At 38.0% G+C, this 22,018-nt stretch overlaps 1 protein-coding gene across 3 annotated transcripts; it reads left to right on the top strand.

Moving 5' to 3' along the window:
- The first annotated feature begins 314 nt into the window (after window positions 1–314).
- LOC108604352 (serine-rich adhesin for platelets) lies at window positions 315–21,549 on the top strand. Of its 3 annotated transcripts, none has more exons than XM_017993784.1 (8): window positions 315–530; window positions 1,390–1,431; window positions 4,975–5,768; window positions 10,098–10,615; window positions 13,632–13,854; window positions 14,741–14,868; window positions 15,826–15,994; window positions 20,258–21,549. In XM_017993784.1, the coding sequence occupies exons 3-8, from the start codon at window positions 5,474–5,476 to the stop codon at window positions 20,737–20,739; spliced, it is 1,815 nt and encodes a 604-aa protein (XP_017849273.1). In that variant the 5' UTR covers window positions 315–530; window positions 1,390–1,431; window positions 4,975–5,473; the 3' UTR covers window positions 20,740–21,549. The 3 variants fall into 3 exon arrangements, with proteins under 3 accessions (XP_017849273.1, XP_017849272.1, XP_017849275.1); XM_017993783.1 differs by having other exon boundaries at window positions 1,310–1,431; XM_017993786.1 differs by lacking the exon at window positions 315–530 and having other exon boundaries at window positions 578–1,431; window positions 20,280–20,653.
- Window positions 21,550–22,018: the final 469 nt, after the last annotated feature.

Genomic DNA, 22,018 nt, shown 5'->3' with positions numbered 1-22,018 from the left:
CGCCAACGGTGACCATAAAATGCTTCGATGTTGCTGCTGCCTGCTGCTAAGAGCATTTGCATATTAAATGTGCGCCAGCCACAGCAAAGAGAGCCAAACACTTTCCAATGGGGGCTGTTCGAAATTCGAGCAGCATGCGAGCTACGTTCGGTATACTTTGCACCACTGTGCGTGCCAAAGCTGTGCTGCTCTCTCGCATTTGAAAGCTCTTTGCTTCGTGCTGTCGGCCTCGCTGCCTTGGCTTCAGCTTTGGCTTCGTTCGTGGCTCGTCTTTGTCGTGGTGTATTTGAGCCTTTCAGTATATTTAGTGCAGTCGTTACGTTCGGTCGTTCTAACGGTAAAAGCGCTACGCTTTAGACCCCAAAAGTGCTAAGGACAACTCACTTAAACAAAAACGCACCCACACACACACACACATACACAGCAATACACACTCACACACAGCTAAGGCGTGCGCGCAGTATTTGAAAATTGCTCTAGGTGCGGCAATGAGCTAAAATTTAAAATTTGTGCAGTGTGCAGTTTAAATGGTAATTAATAAATAAATAAGCCAAATGTTATGTCTTAACCAAAAGAGCGAGAGAGAGCTGAAGTGCCATTAAATATGCAACATTTAAATGCTAAGTGTAAATAGTGTGATTAACATTTGTGTGCAACAACGAAATGCTTTTAAATAAACGTAATTTAGAAAAAGTGGCAACAAATTTTAGCCCCACTTTAGTGCTGTATACATTTGCACGTGGGCGTGTGCCCACGGCCAACAAGGTCAGAATATTCAATTGAAAAAAAAAAACAGCACACAACAGTCTGAGTATAAATGTTGTCCAACTTTGTTATGGAGATGTTGTTTACCATGAAGGCTGTTCAAGCAAAGCATTTGACCTTTTTGCTGTGCGGCAGGTGTGCTCCAGGGGCTAAAGCAATATATAATAATGCGCATATTGCTCGAATTTCACTGCAGTAAGCATATTATTTCGATTGCTATATGAATATTAAATCGTAAAACTTTCGGCACGACAATTCCATAATTGAGTTTGCTTAAAGCATTAAAGCATAAACTGCGGCAGTGTTTGAAGTTTGCTTTCAAGCCCCAACGGCAATAAACGCATTCACATAAATTAAACTAAAACAAAAAAAAAAAAAAAACAAGCAGCTAACCAACAACATTTGCATTTCTAATAAAAAATCTGCCAACCCTTAGTCAGAACCTTTTTACACACATGTGTGCCCAACTGTTGTAAAAAGGCATAAAATCAAATATTTAACGCCACATTTTATAAAAGATTTAACTTTGTGTGTTATTTAAAAGCATTTGGAGTTGCAAACGGTGCTATAAGTTTTGTTTTTTTCAATAACAATTTAAACAAATCCATTGGAACTATAACGCAGACAATAAATACTTAGAGCAGCGGCATATATTACAAGCAGCAGGTAAATTACATTAAATTAACTTCATAAGCAAATTAGTTGTCAATTTACTAAATTATTGTTTAGTTAAAGCCAATAATCGTCTAATGGCAGCAACACCACAAAACAAAAAAAACAATAAGGAAGGAACAAAGTTATAGTTATGGCCAAAAATGTGTGTCCTTGAAGTGTGGCAGCGGCACGTGGCATATAATTTTGGTTTATTTAACTTTGTTTGTGGTTTATTTGATGATGAAACCCCAGCGGGTGCGCTTTTTTTTCACGCTGGGTGGGTCAATCTTAAAGTAGAGACTGTCGGTCGGCTTACTCTAATTACTTGTTGATTACTGCTCCAACGAAAGCTTAGCCGATTGCTGCTCGGGCTAAACTACTACTCCAGGCTCTGTGCCAAAATTTGCAATTATCTGCGTTGAATTATTGAGCATGCGCAGCGATATAACCCAGATTTTATCTATATGCAAGTGCGCAATAAATAAAGTGCAGGCATTTTTTAGAAATTCAAAATAATTGCAAGCTAAGCAGTTTAAGCTCAACTTGCAGTCAAATTATAATTGTTATAATACAAAAATGTTATAATATTTGTTATATCAACTTGTTGCATACAAAGAGTTTCCAAATAGCTAAGCGCACTCACCAAAAATTCCAACACATTGCCCGAAAATTGAGTTGTAAATAAAGTAAAAACAAATATTTAGTATTTGTGTTGGCTTAACACAGATTTATGCAAACACACAAAAAATATATATATATTTTTAAATATGTCAGCAGCCCTTATCTGTTGTAGACATAAGTAAATAATACGGGGCAGTAAGCAAACAAAGAACTTTAATATCGACACAATAACCCTTGGCATACAACAAAAAAAATATAAATTAAATGCATAAATTGTTCAACATTTTTTTGCAGCAACTGCAACAGAGATTAGCAGATTACGCATGAGTGGACACACACACACACACACACACAGGCATTTACATATTGTTTCGTTTGTATCAAGGCTTGGTTCTCATGTTAATAATATTTAAGCCAATCCGCTTAAGTCTTGACTTCATTGTAACTGACAAGTAATATTTTTATTATTAAAATATGTTGTATGCAATTAAAGAAATTTTTATTAAACAATTTGGTTTACATTTTGTTACTTGCTTTTTGTTTTGCTGTTGTCAAATGTTATTAATCATTGCAATTAAATGTTTTATTTTAACGTGCAACAGGAAATGCGCGTATGCGGACAATGGGGCCATAAGTCAAAAAAAAACGAAATACAAGTGCATATAATTATTATTGTTATTATTGCGTCCAATAAAAATGATTATTTTATTATGCATATCATGTATGGCGGCAACAAAAGAAACAAGTTTAATGCAACATTATTGTTGTTGCAATTGTTGGCGCCACATAATTAAAGTAAATTTATAGTTGAGCCGCGCGCGTGGCATTGTTTTTAATCAAATATAATTATATGGCATGCATATTTCATTAATTAACTAAAGGGCGGCAGGGCGTGGGTGTGGTTGCGTCCTGACAGCTGTCAGCGCTGTCAATGACCCATATAAATGTTTACACACACACACACACACACCAACACACACATGCAGTGTTAATGTCAATACGAGGCTGAGGCGGGCAAAAGGAAACACAAACAGAAATTTTAACTGTAACATCAGCAGCAGCAGCGGCAGCAACTCGGACTCCTGCTCGGACATTTTGTGGTAATGTTTCCCAAAAGGCAATGGCGCACTTTTTAATGGAAATTATAATGAGGCGTCGTGCTTTAATTATGCAACGCGAATGGACGGGCTGGTCACGCCCACACGCTCAGGCACTTACAACTTAATGCCCCATCAACGTGACGAGCTTAACGCTGCTTAACCCGCTATTGCCCCAGTCCCCAGCACCACTCGAATTGCAGTTTGGCCTCGACCTACGCAGCGCCTTGACACTAATTAAAACTAACAAAAATAGCAGCCAGCTGAGGTTGCTCACCTTTCTTTCAATGAAAGCGTAGCACATGCTTTTCTTATTGTTGTTGTTGTTGTTGTGGCCTCTCAAGCCGGCAACAAAGATGTGTCCTGATGTGTGCCACACGGCCTTGGCTTTTTCTTTTCTGCACTTTTGCCTCTTGCCATGTGTCAGCATTTCTCTCTGCTCTGACTGCTACCATTTTATTTCATTTTTCAATCACTCGACGCTGCAAGTTTTTTTTTCAAGCTCAAGCGTTTGGCATTTGACGCAACTTAAAAGTCTGAGCGTCTCTGAGTGCGCAAACTTTTGCCATAACTTTAAGCAGCAGCTTGTGTATACAATTTCTATTGTTTAACATTTGCCAAGTTTTGTGTTGTGCCAGCAAATGTTAAGTCGCTGCCAATTGTGTTTTTATAACATTTAGATTGCATTCAACACTAAAACACATAAACTTGCTAAGCAGGCAAAGCTTTGCGCTTTACCTTAAGCGTAATTTAGAAGGTATAGTAGAGTTTTTTTTTTTTTAGAAATTAATCTTAGTTTATAGCAGCAGCTAAGACACAGTCATTAAAATTTCTTACTTATGTTATGCATTTTTTATTGCATAAAAGCCCAAGCAACTTAAACGTTTTCGCTCGAAAAATGTTTTTGACTATCAGCGCTTAATTTAATGCATATTCTATACTAGTCTTTAAATTTTCTTCGAACAGCTCAAAGTGATTAAGAGCAACAGCAATGTATTGAGTTTTCTTCGAATTCGGCTTCAGAGTTTGCTAATTTGTTGTAATCTTTAGTCAATTTTAAGCTTCTGGGAAGCACTTAAATTATTAATTATTAATTATTATTATAAATAGTAGACAAATTTTATTGCTTAGTTAGTTGCTTAGCATACATAAGAAATGTCTTAAAATTAAACTGAAACTAGTTCGAAGTTGATTTTGGCTTGATTTGAAATACTGAGAAACAGCAACAAAATTATTTTTTAACATTTATGAAATTAAAAACTTCTTTTAATTATGTTAGGGAACCAAAACTCCAAAAAATGTTTTAGCTGCAAGCTAATCGACGGAACGAAAGCCACAAATTTATATAAAAAATATTTTATTGTAGTTGCGGTGCTTTAAGAGCGGCATTCATAAATTTCCATTAGAGCGAATATCTCATAGAATTTTTAATGCTGCCAGCAGTGGCATGCCCCAATTGAGATTCTCAATTTTGTGTATTGTGCTGCTGCTGCTGATGTTGGGGAGGTAAAAATATGTTGACTGAGGAAAAGCATTTGGCATATTTGTTTTTTTTTTGTATCCGCCAGATGGAGAAACACATTCATAAAGCAAACAAACAGAGAAGACAAGCGCCTGGCTGAGATAATACAAAATATCTTCTGCCAGCAATGAAAGTAGCACGTGCCGGCACCCGCCCACACGCACACACACACACACATACACAGAGAGACGCACAAATTTCCATTTATTTTGACTTTGACATTTGAATTTTTAATGAAATTCCAAACATTTTAACGCTTGAAGCTCATACTAAAAATGGTTTTTGTTTCGTTTTTTTTCTTTGCTGTCATTGCAGTTGGCTGTTGTCGCATGAAGGCAGGACGAAGGACTACTACTCTAAACGCAATCAAAACGAGCACCCACTGCCCGGCAGGCAGGCAGGCAGGCAGCGTGCGTTAATGATGATGAAGTGATATCCAGTGATATCGTGTTAAAGTGGAATTAAATATAATATAAATCGCTGGAAAAATGACAGCGATTTCTCAGCAGCAGCCAAGCAGAAATAAATGCAAAGTAGTTTGCCGCTAGACGAAGACGAAGACGAACAATAGAAATAACAGCTATTTTAAACAGCAGCAGCAGCAGCGGCGGCAGCAGCAGCGCGAGTGGCAATTTGTAAGCCTGCTTGGCAATTTCACGCATTGCGACGGCATGGCAGGCGCTAATAAGGCGACTTGCCACGCCCCACAAAATAAAACCCATTCACAAACAAACTCAAACTCGAACTGAAGCTGAGCCACCCAGTAAGCCCACCAAACACACACACACACACACAGGCACAGCAGTGAAATATTATGGCAACTTTTCAAATGGAAACACGCCAGCAACATCAGCAGCAGCAGCGGCAGCGGCAACCAACGAATTTAAAGCAACGCGCAACGTTGCAGCAACGACATAGGACGCATAAAAGTGCTAACCCACCCACTGTAGCAGCGACAGCAGCCGCCACAGATTGCACTCGCCTTTGGCCAGCCAGCAGTAGCAGCTCCATAGTAACCAACTCAATCGTTGACTGCAACAGCTGCCAGCGCATTCTGATAATGCTCAGCATGCTAGTGGTTGTCATCGTTGTGATATCCGGCAATGGAGGTGAGTCTCAATCCCAGCCCCAGCTCAGTTTCATCTCTTTCTATTTTCATTTTCATTTTCATTTTCATTTTCTCGCTTTTCCATTTCGATTGGTGCCAGCGTCGCTGCTGCTGCTGCTGCTCCCAATGGCCAATGGCTGGCTTGACAGTTAGCCTCGAGTTTAATCAAATTCTGTGCTCCAGTTTTTGGGCTCGAGCCTTTTACTTTTCGTTAGCAAATTGCAATTGTTGTCAAATTGATTTGACCAATTTTATTTATTGATTTCGTTTTTCGATATCATTCATTTCGTTTATCATGCCCAATGAGTCAGCAAAATAAAAAGCTCGACTACTTGTTGTTGTGCCTATTGCTCTGCTTACTTACATAATGTGCTTCGTGTTTGCCGCCTCATGGGCTACATTTTTAGGTTAGGTAATTAATTTTCGTGTGCCTGGCTAAGTCTTGGGAAATCAATGTTTTTGGCCAAGACAGCCGCCACCACCACCACCACCACCACCAGGAAGACGTAGCTGGTGGTGCTGCCCAACTCCCAAGCGATTATATTGCGCTGATTGCATGGGTGTTTCCTTATGTATGTTGTGTTGGGCTTTTTGTTTTTCCCATTCATTTTTCATATTTCGTGTCGCTGGCTTAATGACGCTTCTGGCCTTAGTACTTTTTGGGGCAGTACTGTATACTAGATGTCCAAATTATCATTACTCTTTAATGAACCAGGCCAGGCCCAAGAGCAAAGTATATGTAAATATATAACTAGTTCAATTTGTAGCGATTTGTTAAGCACAGCAGCTGATCAAAGATAGCAACACGTATTATTTATTTATTATCTAAATATATTATACATTTGTAGCTGAAAATGATTTAAATATTTTACAGCATATTTAATAAAAATTTATGTATATAAAATATTTTACAATATCAAAACTAAGAGCATGTTAATATAATAAATTTGTTTTTATTTAAAGCTACTTATTTTAGACTTTTCTTTTATTTCTTGATATATATTTCTTTGCTTTATTTATGTTTTATAATAGAGCTTTAATTATTGAACTTATTTTAAAATATTGTATGTTATAGTAAGTTTTAAATGCTTTTAGCCCATTGAAATAAATTAACAAAAGACTGAAAAATATTATTTTTATTGCATAAACTATATTGCTATAAATATGAGGCATGTGCGTATGAGTAATTTAATAGTCATCGCTTTCACAAACATTGGCTGCTATATATATTAAATTTAATTAATTCCAACTGCCCTGCTACGCTCAAATTTCATTCAGCTCACTGTATAAATATAAATATGTACATACTTAAATCAATAATTTCAATTAATCTAAAGTAAAATGAGCAATTTGTACAAACAACAATGACTTGGGAAAAGTGAATATTGCGCAATAGCTAGAGCAACAACAAATAAACAATCATAATGTGTATAAAATATTTATAACGCGCTTTGAGCGCAAAGCGCCTTAAATTTTAAAATATGCTAAAGCCAAATGCCAACTTTACGTTTTCTAATTATTTAAGTGAATTTAAAAATTTAAAACTTTGCAAAGTTATTTCACCTAAGATAAAAACACACACACACACACACAGACAGAGACACGGACAAGTAAGGCAGTAAAAAGTTTTGACATTTCAAATGTTTCTGACAACAACAGCGTCATGTTAATAATAACAGCGCGGGCGTAGTAACAACAACAACAACAACGATAACAAGGGCAGCAACAAGAGCAACAGCAGCAGCAGCAGCAGCAGCAGCAGCTGAAATAGCAAGAGCAACAGCAACAGGAACATGCCCTGCGGTCGTATTGTTGTAACTGCGCTGACGTTGACGTTGACGTCCTCGGAACGAGACCCGGCCACATGACTTTTTGATTTCTACAGGGCGCTTTTAGCCAAAAAATGTTGAAGCTCTAATTTATGTTGTGTGTGTGTGTGTGTGTGTGTGTTGACGTAGCTGCTGCTGTTGTTGTTATGGTAGTTGTTGCTGTTGCTGCTGCTGCTGCTTTGCCGCATCCCTGGCAGTCAATTTATTTTAATTTCTAGCTAGCGGCACTTTATTTATCATCATGTTATGCCAGACAGACAAACGATGAAGCAGAAGGAAACAAAAACAGTTGGCATGTTAGTCAAAGACCAGTCTGGATTAAAGCTGCAGCAACGACAGCAGCAACAACTTATTAGCAACATTGTGCGACTTGCCAATTGAACGGCAACATAAAAGCCAAGCAGACTGCTTGTTGTTGTTGTTGTATTGTTTTTGTTATTGAGTCTGGCGGGCGGGCTGTCGATATGCTACGCCCTGTTCGCAAGAAGGATATGCGACTTATCTGGCCAAAACATAGCCGAAGGATAGCTCGGAGTACACTTTTAGCTACAGCAAACGAGCTAGATAAGTTCTGCCTGTGTGTGTATGTGTGTGTGTGTGGGCGTATGTGTGTCTGTGTGTGTCTTGGGGCAACGTGCACAACATGTTTAATCTAATAAAGTCGCTGGCTGGCAACTATAAAATGGTCGCCAATGCTGCTCGTTGAGCGCCATAAAAACTCGCTGCCTTTGCTGTAATAAGCGTATCAAGTGCCCCAACACACATACACACACGCACAAGCATATGTGTGTGTGTGTGTGTGTGTGTGTGTTTGTATCTCAAGCAGACATAGCGGCGTCAGTTCCATCGTCAGCGTCGTTTTGCTCGCTGCTAAGTGATGGGATAAATGGCAGCGTATAAAAATTGCTTGTAGCTACGACGACAACAACAACAACAGCGCAGCCCAAAATAAAACAACAAATAAAACGCAAACTATTTTTGTATGGGCACTGCCAAGTGGCTTCTAACATGAAAATTTGATAAACGAAACGCATAAAACAAAAGTTTATGCCTCCTGTAGCAAACACAAACTTTTGCACATCACTGCGTATGCGTGTTTTAGCATATGCATGTATGTGTGTGTGTGTACGCAATTTGCTAATTACCTCAATGTTTGTTAGCTCAAGTCCCAGTCGTTTGCTATCGATGCAAAGCCAAACTAAGCGCCAACGAATTTTAAAGGGTTTACTTGGGTGCGGCTGCTGCTGCTGCTGCCATCAATTTGGTAACTGGAATCAAAGCCAAGCATTTTCAGGCTAAACGTAAGCTAATTGAACAATTATGCAAACGATATTGTGTGCGCCAGCAGGCAATACTCACTTGAGATTGTAACATTTATAGAGTTATGCACAGCTTTTGCCAAAACCTTCATTTAATAATTAAGAACTTGAGCTATAATTGAAAATTTTGCAGTAGACAGCTGTTGGCCCAAGGATTAATTTGAAATGAAATACAAATTTCAAGTGTTTAGCTTGGCAGCAGTCCAATAGAAATGTAATTATATTACAGTTTATAAATAAATAGCAGAGCTGTACATATTTTTAGATTATATAGATTCAAGCATTCCATACAAAGAAAATTGATTTGATAACTTATCAAAATAGTATATTCTGAATTTTTTGTTGCATATTTATAAGCTGCGTTGTTGACTTTTCTACAGACTTAGAAATTATTTAATAAATTATTATAAATTTGTAAGATATTCATATTAAACTATTGCATAAATCTACAATACAAAAATTTAACAAATTATTCTACAATACTATAAGACATATTCATATTAAACTATTGCGTAAATCTACAATTAAATAATATTTGATTTAATTTATATGCCAGCAAGCAAGTCCACTTGCCAGTGAGACTATTTGTTATTGAACATGCATAAGAATATTATTAATATTCTTATTTATTAAAGTTACTACTTTCACTGAGTTTTGGCAGCTTGTTTGACTTTTATGTTTTAATTATAAATAATAATTAAATTGCCTTACTTTTGCTTTTAATTTCTGCTACAATTTGTGTGTTTAAGCAATAAAATAATTTTTTAGTATGAGACAAATATTTATGATAAATTTATGATGCATGTGTGCAACAAGTACACTTAATATCAAGTATATATAAATATCTCTCTCTATAACATTGAGGTTTAATGTTATGTACTCAATATGTCCTTAACTGCTATTGCTGCATATTAAATTTCAATCATAATTTTATGTACCGTTTAATGCTAAGCGGAAGCATGTTTCGAATACCAAACGGAAACAATTACAATAATGATTTCCTAAACAAGTGCTCATAACTCATGTAACATATGTCAGTGCAGATATTTAACAAATACATTTTTTTGGTGAAAGCATAAAATACTTGTGTGCAAAAACATTTTATTATTTATTGTATAATGCGTATACGCAATGCAACTCACAGTTGTCATCAACTAAATTGTTGTTTTCTTCTGCTTACAGTGCTTGCTGCACAGCGGGATTCCTACAAATTGAAGGATATGAGCAGCAGCAATAATGCCATACCAAGTGCTGGTGCTGGTGGTGATGCTACGGCTGTTAGTAGTGTTGCCGCCGGAACCGGAAGTATGAATGGCAATACGAATGGCAATGAGAACGGAAACAACAAAAATGCCCATGCGACAACTGATATGAATGCTAGCTCAAGTTCCAGTTCCAGCTCTAGCTCCACCTCCGGCTCTGGCGCTGTAACATTGACAACAACAACAACCAGCAGCGGCAGCGGCAGCAGCAGCAGCAGCTCAATGAGCAATGGCATCGCCAGCAGTAGCTTACACAAAGGCAACACAATATCATCGCCAGCTGGCGCTTCCGGCATCAATCGGAACACCATTGAGCTGATCGACGATTCGCGCAACGGCGGTCCCTATTTTGATAAGGCCGCCTCCAAAAACGTCACCGCGCTGTTGGGCAAGACGGCCTATTTGAATTGTCGTGTCAAGAACTTGGGCAACAAAACGGTAAGCAAAACCACACAACAATTTTTATTGTCTACGCAATTTGATTGTCATTAAGTGTGCCATCAAAATTCGATTTACACTGCGTCGTGCGTGTGGAAATTTCGCTGTCTGTGTTGTGGGTGGTTTGCTTTCTTTTTTTATAGCTAATTAGCACGTAAGCTGCGCCCACATGGCGGCTTTGGCTAATTGTTCCGCTGCCAAAACAAAATGATTAATTATACCAAAACAGGAAACAGATTTTACTTTATTCCAAGCGAGCGTCGTTTTGACATGCTCGTGCTCTACGGAAGGAAATGCCGCAAACATTTCACAAACACACACACCCACACATAGCACCAACACCACAACACTTCCGGACAGAGCTTCCAGCTTACCCACAACTAGCCCAAGCGCTGCTTCAGCTATTCAAAGCGACTGCAAGGCAACACCCCCATCTGCATTAGACAAGTGAAAAAAAAAAACACAGCCATTCACTTTGCAAGTTAAATTTTTGGTCCTTCTTTTTTTGGTTTTACTACCTGCGCCGTAGTCATTTGGCTTCCGTTACTTCCTGTAGGGCCGCCGGCGGGCTTTGCTTATTTTCCGATAATAATATGTTACATGTCTGCTCTGCCCTGACAGAGAGAGAACTCGTAGTTGGGTGGTTGAGAGTGGTTTGCTGCTGTTTGAGTTGCGGTTTCGAAAACTAATTTGCGTGATTATTAAATTCGAGTTGTGGGCTGTTAGTTTTCCAGCAGAGTGGGTGCAAACTTTTTGGAGCGCAGATAGCTTTTAACGCATGGGGGAGGGGATGTAGGTCAGGACAGGTCAGGAGTCAGGCCTCGTTGGCTGACTGGCGCTCGCAAATAGTTGGCAACTTCATTAGTTGCGAATTAGCTGGATAACTTCATCGATCATCAACAGAAGCCGTTTAGTTAATTAAGCTAAAACTTTACTTTGCAGTTCATAATTGAGTGTTAAATAAAAGGCTTGCATCAATTTTGATTTTATTGATGTGCAGCATAAGACGCGAATTTAAATTTTAATTGAATTCAATTGTTAGTTTACCATGCTAGCAAATTGTTTAAATTTAATGGCTTCATCGTAAAACTTACAGCTCAAGGCCATTAATTTGCGAACGTAAATTTATTTCGTTTAGGCTGTCAGCTGACGACTTAATTAGCTTTTTACCTCAGCACCAAACCGCAACAGCAACAACAACAACAAGCGCCGCAGCATATCCGTTCTATGCTCAACCTGCTTTAAAGTAATACATCATTACGTAGCCGAGAGCTGAGAGCGTGAGCTGTGCTGAAACATAAGCCAACCGACAAGGGAGCAGAAAAAAAAAACCAAATCGTTGGCTTAAGTTGCCTTCTGTTTTATGTGTCTGTGCCAGCGTAATGATAAACAGTAAACGGATGTTGATATTTTCTACATTATTAATGACGTTTTTCATTAGAGTCACAGTCGGAGTCGAAATTTTACGGCGCGCTTGTTGATAACAGCATGCGAGCGGTAATGAGTTTAAGCGCGCTTGGTAGAAACAATGCGCTTCTAAATAATTCATACCCCAAAAAAAAAAGTAAATACAAATTACCAGCAATAATGTTACATCGAAAGTTGCACAAAGTTGGCAATGCAGTGAGTTAGACAACTGTGTAATACCTTGGAAAATTTGATTTACAATTAGAATTTACACATTTATTAATTGACAGATTTTAAGTTACTTTGCTGCATTAATTAAAATAAACTAGCTTGTTTTTTTTTCAGAGCTTACGCGTTACATTTTACATTCAGCATGCCACACCCTGTTTTGCCACAGGGTATCACATAACGCACAGCAAAACAATTTTCGCAGCATACTTTTCTGCACTGCAAATTGAGCTGTAAAAACGTCAAAGATGTTGCGTTGATGTTGTTTGCACAGCTCCCAAAATATATATTTTTGTTATCCCCCGCTCCCCTGCCTGGCAATCGATACAACAATTTTACGATACTGTAAACACGCATAATGCGCATAAAGTTGGTAAAGCGGGCGTTGATTTTTTTTTTGGCAACAAGCTTCTTCTCCCCCACTGTTTTTCTTTGGGGTGAAGTTTTGGTTTTTGGGTTTGAATTTGGTTTAGCTAAAAGCAAATTCAGTTGTTTGGTTAAACAACTTGAACTTAGCTAACGTTTTTTGTGTAGCACATGGTGGCGTTAAGTCGCTGCTTCAACATTTGGTGTTAATTACATGTAACTTTGCTTAAACAGCTGGCAAAACTTTACCCTTACGCTAGCTGCGCACTGTTGAGGCAGGCAGGTCCATATTTGCCCGCCATTAGTTGTGTGTGCCCCTAGCTGAGTTTCTTGGCCATTAACTTTGCCGTCGCTCTTGTCGTCAGGCAGCATGTTACTAAGCTGTTGTCATTGAAATTGAAAATGCGCACACACCTGACGTATGACACGCGACTCGCTGACGGCAAGTGGTTTGGGCTTGGGCTGGGAGTCGCTGAGGCGCGTCCAGGCCTTTGCAGAAGACACCCCTAAATCACAGTCACTTAAAAATGTTGCGTTGCAGACATGTTAACAGCAGGTGGTTGCCAAACAGGTGTGCATTAGTGTGGGCGTGGCTGCCGCTGCCGCCGCTGCTGCTGCTGCTGCTGACTTCAATTTATCTTAAGGCAGCGGAAAAAGTTGCCAGCGTCACGGCGCTCTGATAAGGGTAGCCCGCAAGGCTGTCTCTGCCACACACACACACACACCAAGGGGCACATTCTTTTATGTCATATGTGCACATGTCAAAGTTTTTGCTTTTTATAAAAATACAACAATAAAACATTTTAAAATAAATTTGCATTTTACACGTGCAGGTGACGAGCAGCCAACAAAAAGTCTGTGTAACCTTCAGCTCCACTTCTCCTGCCCCGTTTGGCACATAAAATTGAGTTTTTAAACTGTGTGTGTGTGTGTGTGTGTGTGCTCAATAAATTAAACTCTATATGCAAATTTATGTTTTACGCTTGACGAACGCTTTTGTTTCAATGTTTTTCAGATGCTGCTGCAAGTGTCGTGGGTGCGACATAGGGATATACATTTGCTCACTGTTGGACGATATACGTATACGTCGGATCAGCGCTTTCGTGCCATACATCAACCGCAAACTGAAGACTGGATGCTGCAAATTAAATATCCGCAACATCGCGATTCCGGCATTTATGAGTGCCAAGTATCGACAACTCCGCATATGAGTCATAATATACACTTAACGGTTGTGGGTAAGTCAATTTCAAATAATTTATAAATCGCTATTTAATAGCGAGTTCACGTAAAGTGTGTTATTGATCACTGGGGCCTAGTTTAGTTAGCTTAAATAATACACAAAATATGAAATGCATTTAGCTCACTAACACTCTTAGCTATAAAAGCTAAACGACATTAATTTCTAGCTAACAGTCGTCTAGCTAGCGCTTTGAGCTAATTCTGTTAAGTTGCTATGTTAATTAACAGGCAAGCTCATTGTCATTCACAGTTTACATGTGAATGTCTAATTCGCAATGCAAACAGATATACAAACATAATTAAATAATAAAATAAAAATTTATAAAACTCGAATAAAATCATATGTTAAGCAATTTAATTGTATTTTTTTTTCAAAAAGCAAAAGCAAAGCTCTATTGAAACATTAATTAATTAAATATAAAGCGATAATTAAGTGTTGCTATCTGCTTGTTCATCCCTTTGTGCTAGCAACGTCATTGCTAGCGTTTTGTACTTCAATAAAAGCAGCTAAAAAGAATTTTTGAAGCACTTCATACTTGTAACTAAGGACCGCAGATTTAAATGCCAGCAGGCCAAACAAGTTAAAGGGGCTAAGACTAGCGCTACAGTTTCATGATGATTTCAATTTCTTTTGAAATCGTTGCGCATTTAAATTACACTTGTATTTCTAATGAGCCCTGTCGACGCAAAACAGTTAATTGCCATTTTACTTGAGCCAAATTCACTTTACAAATTGCCTGCAAGTACGCAATTAAATTGAAACAGGCTCAAATATATTTGTGCTAGCCCCAACTCAGCGGCTCAATGGGTTGCTGGGTTGGGTTGGTTGTCAGCTAAAAATAATTGTTACATTGTTTTCTTTTCCAATTTGTGTTATTGCAGAACCCTCGACGGAAATTATTGGTGCACCTGATTTGTATATAGAAAGCGGCTCGACTATAAATCTCACCTGTGTCATACTCAATTCACCGGAGCCGCCAGCCTACATCTTTTGGAATCACAACAATGCTGTAAGTATAACTACGATGAAGACGACGACGGTTTTCGTGTGCCCTTTCATTTTGATTTTGTTGGTCAATTACTTAGGGATGTCATTATGGCATTGGCTATAAATAATAGGGTGTCTGGGGGCGATACTTCAATTTAGTAACTTTTAAATTAGCTTAGCTACAGCTACAAAACACATAGCAGAACTTTTCTTTACTTTTTTGCATTTCGCACTCCCTTTTATGTGTTTTTTTTTTGGTTGTTTGTGATTCTATTTTGGTTGACGGCTAGAAAATGCTATTTAAGCACTATGGTAAGTGAGGCAGCAGGATCCCAAAAAATACCGTTGAGGGCAAGGGTTTTAAATGGATTTTGGTTTTTTATGCAGCAAACTGTTGTTGCTCTGCTACGTTTTAGTTTACCACTTAGATATTTTTTGGCGTCACTTTAAGCTTTGGGACCTTAGTCACGGCCGTGTTTTAGCTTATTGTATTGGGAATTTGTAAGGGGTTGCCTTTGACGTTGTCCTCGCTATTGTTATGTATTTTCTATAGCAAGCGTGTGTGAGTGTGAGAGAGACAAGGAACGCGCGTGTTTGGAAGGCGTGTTTATGGCCTGAGAGCAACGTTGCCATTAGTGCCAGGCTTGGCATGAACAGATTTAATTTTATTGTTTTGCTTTTATTTGCAATCTTTTTTCTATACATCTTTTTTTTTTTTTGCTGCGGCTAGAGATTTTAATTTTCTGTTGCGTGCAACAGTGCGTATGCGTAATCTGAAAACACACGACTTTATGGCTTAGAAAATGAATGTCACATAAAATTTAATTCGATGCGACTTTTTTTTTTCTTTTGTAAATGTCTTTTGCTTACAAATTGCCAATGTCTGTCTGTCCGTCTGGCTGGCTCTGCGTTTTCTTTTTGTGTTTGTTCAAATACTCAGACTAAGTGTTACAATCTGCCACGCTCTTACTCTTTGCAGATAATCAACTATGATTCGCCCCGCGGCGGCGTCTCTGTGGTCACAAACAAAGGTGAGACGACGACTTCGTTCCTGCTTATTAAATCAGCGCGTCCATCAGATTCTGGGCATTATCAATGTAATCCATCAAATGCGAAGCCCAAAAGCGTAACGGTACATGTGCTGAATGGTAAGTAAAATCAACGACAACACAACACGAAATCCACAAGTCAACACAAAAGACAATATGCCACAATGAAAATGAAAATGAAAATAAAAATGCAAATCAGTTGCAAGAAGAATCCAATTGCCAAACTAAAAAAAATGAAAACACGCGATTAGAGTTAGAGCTTGTTAACTTTGAAGATAAAAATATTTATATGTTTGTGTTGCGTTACAAGCGCTTTGAACAATTTGTAGTACCCCGTTTTGAAAATATGCTGCAAGTAATGCAAAATAAGCAAATGAAAAATACAATGGACCATGCCGCAAAGTTTTGGCGTGATGGACAGAAATATAAATGGCAAGCGAACTAAACTGAAAAACTGAGAATGCCGAGACAGACAAGAATATAAAGAAGAAGCAGAATGTGCGCAGATTCACGAAAAGTGCAGAAGTAAAGCATGCTAATGAAGAAGACAAAAGGGTTACGGGAAAGCCAAGCCATGGCATTGTGGGATATGCGGGCTTATGAATGCTTTGTGGCTTAAATCTCAATGCCTGCAACCCTGCATAGTGTGCAAGGGAATTAAGGATGTGCTTGAAGCGCATTATAAACTCACTCAGACTCACTCTCGCTCTCTCTCTCTGTCTGTCTGTCTTTCTGTTTGTTTAAGTGGTGAGCAAAATAACTTGGAACTTTTAGTTAATAAAAGTGAAAGATGTGCCAAAGTGACTATGAAAATGATTAAGGAATGCTTTTGTGGCATTCAAAGTTAAATGTGTGGCAGAGAGCACAAAGTACGCAATAGCAGTAAATTGTGCTGGTTGTAGAAAGCAGGCGCTGGCTTGAATTAATTAAAAAAGTCAAGGCGAATGTAAAGTTATAAATAGATTGAATAGCTAAAATGGGCAAATTTGTAATTAACAAGAGTTTGATTTATAAAATAAATGTATAGAGTTATGGTTTAAAGTTATCAGTATTAGCAATCGTGTATATAGATGAGAGTTCCTTTGCCTCGTTTCTTATTGATACTTATATCTTATTATACTATTTAATGTTGCTACCAATGGCATTCAAAGTTAAATATGCGGCACAGAGCACAAAGTACGCAATAGAAGCAAATTGTGCTGGCAAGAATTAATTAAAAAAGTCAAGGCGGATGTAAATTTATAAATAGATTGCATAGCTAAAATGGGCAAATTAGTAACTAACAAGAGTTTGGTTTATATAATTTTTCTTGAATAAATTTATGAAGCAACGTTAAAGGAAATTAATATATAAAGCTCTTCTCAATAGCTTATCGTTAATAGTTTTTATCAGATTTAACAATCGTGTATCAGGTGAATCGCTTTAACTCATTGCTTATTGATAGTTACTATTGCTTAATGTTGCTATAATATTTATAATAATTCAAATAATAATAAAGCTAAGCGTACTAAAGTATTTAAAGCTTAGATTTAAGCACGTGGCGTTGAATTTAAAGTTGCAAAAATAGCTGCAAATACAAAAGATAGTTTCTTCAAGTCTTTTGCAGTAAGCACAATAATCTGTTGGCAGCCATAGAAACGCTGCTTAACGGGTAACGGCTAACAAAAGCAGTGACACAAAATGAACCAGGCCAAAAGGTGTGAAGCAAAGCGACGGCATTAGAGCTGTGTGTGTGTGTGTGTGTGAGCTGTAGTGGAAGTAAACTGACTGTGGCCTGCGCCACTTTAAACTGGCAGTGGCTTTAAATAGCTGCCATGCTTTATATATGTTCAGCACAAATATTGATTATAAATGAGCTACACTCATGCCAAATAATGAGTGAGTTAGTTGAGTGCTGAAAATATGCTAATTGAGTGGGGGGGAGTGGCACGTTGCAGGTGAGAAAGCTAACAATAGTGTCGATATTCAATATACGCAGCGTTAAGTGAAAATTGTCGGTGTCGTCGCATGAAAATTAAACAAAATGTGAGTGTGGGGAGTGAGCGGAGCGGCGGCTTGGCTCAGCAAAATTGTGTGCACACAGCAGTAATCATTACGGCGCACTCTGCGCAGACAGGCAAAACTTTTGCTGTCTGTGTGGTTGTTGCTGTTGTCTCTGCTGCTGATTGCGGCAACGCTGCCAACAGTGCTATGTGTTTGTGTCTGTGTGTTAGTTTTTCTTTCGTACTACGTTTTGTTTTTAGTAAACGTTGCGACATTTTAGCCGCATGCGCGGTTGTGGCAAAGGCAAAGGCAGAGCAGAGCAGCAGGCTTTGCAGTAAAAGTAACGTTGCGCGCGTGGCACATGAAAATTATGTTTATGCTACGCTTGGTCTCTTGCCTGCTTCACAACTTGTATTTGCTGCATGGCACTTCCTTTGCGACTTTCACTAATGTCAAGTTGTCGTCGTCGTCGTCGTCGTCGCAGGCAACGGTGTCTGCCAGATAATGTCACAGTGTTGCCGCCAACTCAAACACACACACACACACATACACTCACACAAGCTGTTGGCCATATTGTGCATGCAATGCGCGTTGTTTCCGTTAACTGCTTTGGCACACTTGTTTCTGATTATTATTATGTTTTGTCTCTATTTCTGCTATTTTGCATTGTTGTTGTTGTTTGGCATTACACTTTGTTATTGTTGTTGTTTTTATTATTATTATTGTATGCCCGTCAACATTGTGTTGTAGTTTCTTCTTGCCTTTGTTGCCAGCAACTTTGCTTTGCTTACAATGACAGTTGCTTGCTTGCTTCTGGTTTTCTCGCATTTCTTTTGCTTTTACCCCTTTTTGCATTACTTGGCTTTTATTGTTTATTGTCACCTCACACACACATACACGCAGTTAAAGCCATATACTACGACATTTATCCAAAGATAAAATTCTTTGGAATTGTCCGTTTGTTTGGAATGTGCAGCTCTGGAATTGTCTGTTTGTTTGGCTTGACGCCTTCACACAACAACAACAACAGCAACTATAATGGCAGCAAGCTCAACAAATTTGGGGCTTAAGGTCTGTGCACAGGTCGCTTTCAGTTTCTGTTCAACAGTCAGTGCAACAAAAGTTTGCTCAGCAATGCAATAAATTCCAAGTGCAATTCCAAGACATATTCACAAACACATACAAAGCGGAACAGCAAAGTATTCAGACTAAAAATGACTGCAATGCTTGCCTTTGTATCTTTATAATTCTTCAAGAAATAGTTTATGCTGTGGTTAGATGTTGTGGTAAGCTTTCAAAAATATATATAGAGTAGGTTTGTGTAGAAAGACAGGTATTATTTAATATGAATTTTTATTTAAATAAATAAATAACAATTAGTATGTAATAATGAACTTTAGCTTAGCTTGACTAGCAAACAAACCAAATATTTTATATATAATAATTCTTGCATAATTTCATAATAAGATTTAGCAGCATTTAAGTTTAATTAAGCTTAGTTATTAACATTGTCTAGAGTCTATGAATGCTAAATTAAATAACATTTGTAGTTCAATACTTTTTGCGTGTATCAATTCTTATACAAAATTCTTTAATTCATACAGAAATCAAATAGTTTCTTATATTGTTAGCAAATCGATATACACAACAATCTTCAATCTTATTCAAAGTGTTTGATTTTATTACATTCATTTGATTTTTTAATATGTTTGGCAGCTCCAACGAAGTCAAGCGCCCCCTTGAGCACATTAAATATTTTACAATTTTGTACCACTGTGCAGCTTTTGTCTGCAATTGTTGTTGCTGCTCCCCCGTTGCCTTCACTAAGTTATAGCTGTCATCGGTTTCTGTTACAGCAGCGTTAGTTTGTTGTGTCTTCTTGCAAGTTTTATGTTCTGTGTACTTTTGTATATATTTTTTTACACGCATGAAGAACGACAGAAGCAGCAGAAGAAGAAGCAGAAGAAGCAGCAGCAGCAAAGGGAGGAAAACTGTTTTATTTATTTGATATTTTTAGGTTTCATGTTGCCTTGCGCTTGGCTTTTGTACAACTTGCTTTCTCAACTGGGGGCTTTACTCTTGGCATGCTCTCGCTTTACGACGTTAAGTCGCAATCGTCGCCTTACGTGTGTGTGTGCGTGGTAATCCGGTTTAAGTTGCAGACAGATCAGTTGGCATAATGCCTCAATGTCTATGTGGAGTATAGAGAAATAACTTGACGCGCACAACATGCAATTTATATATACGTCATATCAATAACACACACGTCATATACATAATTCACACACACACATACACACATGCACACGTTATTAAACATATTTTTAGTTTTCCCAATGTCTGAGTATGAGAACAGCAATAAAGATGTAAATTAAATAGGTGTCTCTCATTCCGTTTCCAGGGGAGTTCCCAGCAGCAATGCAGCACGCGGCACCAGCACATCCTCACATGTCACCAAGTCGCTATCTCTTAGTGTACCTGTTTGTGTGCTACTGCAGTTTGGCATTTGCCAGGCACTCTATGCGGCCATCAGCAGCGCAGCTGCGGCAGCCACCTACACGCTGCAGTCGCGCAATCGAAGAAGAAGCAGCTACCGCAGCAGCAGCAGCAGCAGATGCAATGCCGGAGATAGCAGAGCCAGCGACAAAACGATTTTGTCGGTATCCGGCTTGGGACACATACTCAAGTGTGTTCTAAGCCTGCTCGCTAAGCTGCTGGGCGTCACATGGCGCTGGCGCTTGCGAGGGCGTGACTTACAGCAAGTCACACAAATGCAACAATCAGAAGCAGAGGCAGCGGCAGCAGCAGCTGTTGCAGCTACATCAACGTGTAGGCAAGTATATGAGGCGGATATAAGGTGAGCGCAGCCTCTTGAAATTAAAACTTAAACCCTAGACTAATCGCGTACTTAAACTATATATAAGAAGAAAAACTTAGCTTAACTTCCTTACACACACACATACACTCTGCTTCTCACACACACAAACACACGTCTTTGAACATCAGCTGTAACTATAAAATAGTATAACATATAATGTATGTATAATCTATGGCCTATTGTGTTTTTCTATGAATCCGTGACGTATACGTAATAAATAAATTGTAAAACTAACTACACAGAGCCTAGCTGTTGCCACGCTGTATCATATGTAACGGTTCTTTTTACGTTTTTCTTAAGTTATATCTATCTTGTAAATATTCAGAACTGTCTACGGTTCACTGAGAACTTTTTAAGCTACGAGTATTTTTCACAGAAACTTTCGACACACGACTTCATAACTTTTTGATACCAAAAAGTAACAAACAAGCTAAACTAATTATAATAATTATAATAAACTTTTGTGTAGAGACTTTTTCGAGAAACGAACACTGCAAAAAAAGAGAGAAGCAAACTAAACTGCAAATACCATTTTCCATTTTAAGCTAAATATTTAAATGAAATCTACGAGTATTTAGCGCTTTTATAGAGGCCACACTGTGCGGACTAACTACTCCCAAGGCAAACAACTTGTTTTGTAATTTCAAATAGGCATAAAAATAAATGTTTACAAAATAAAGCAACAAAAGCGAAAAAAGAAAACTCGGTAACGGCAAATATTTAAATGTTAAACTTCAACTGCGCAGCAAATTTCAAGTACTGACAACTTATATATATATACAACATGCATATAAAAAAGTAAATATATATAAAAAATTAAACAAAACACTCTGTAAAAAGGATTACACAAGCAGCAAAAACATAAAACTTGTACTTAGGCGTACCTATGCGAAAAGTTTGGCTACAAATAACCAAAAAGAACGAACAGGAAAAAAATGGTTTAACAAGTATCAGTGAGTCATGATAGAATTGCAACAATATATATATATATATATACACATAAAAATAAATAGAGAGAAACCTATGGCTATGTTGTATTTTTTTCTTAGGTGTTTCGTTCATTGAGTGTACAGTTTACATAAATAAATTAAGCTTAATTCAAAATGCAATTGCATGTAAAGTTGGCGCTGAACTGAGGTTAGTTAAATGCATGTTGCACAATTCGAAAAATTTATTTATTGTTGATTGATATAAGAGCCTAAAATTAGACAATTATTAACACATAAACACAAAAATTGATTCTGTCAAGTTTATAAAACTGA

The sequence above is a fragment of the Drosophila busckii genome, chromosome 3R, assembly GCF_011750605.1.
Source record: "Drosophila busckii strain San Diego stock center, stock number 13000-0081.31 chromosome 3R, ASM1175060v1, whole genome shotgun sequence".
In the NCBI taxonomy this organism is placed as follows: domain Eukaryota; kingdom Metazoa; phylum Arthropoda; class Insecta; order Diptera; family Drosophilidae; genus Drosophila; species Drosophila busckii.
This window is presented reverse-complemented; position numbering and strand designations above follow the sequence as displayed.

Bases quoted from the DNA above. Each gene is read 5' to 3' on its own strand.
- LOC108604352 (XM_017993784.1), top strand. From the start codon at position 5,474: ATGGCAACTTTTCAAATGGAAACACGCCAGCAACATCAGCAGCAGCAG. The intron at 10,616-13,631 runs GTAAGCAAAACC...AATGTTTTTCAG, and splicing joins AGAACTTGGGCAACAAAACG to ATGCTGCTGCAAGTGTCGTG. The intron at 13,855-14,740 runs GTAAGTCAATTT...GTGTTATTGCAG, and splicing joins TATACACTTAACGGTTGTGG to AACCCTCGACGGAAATTATT.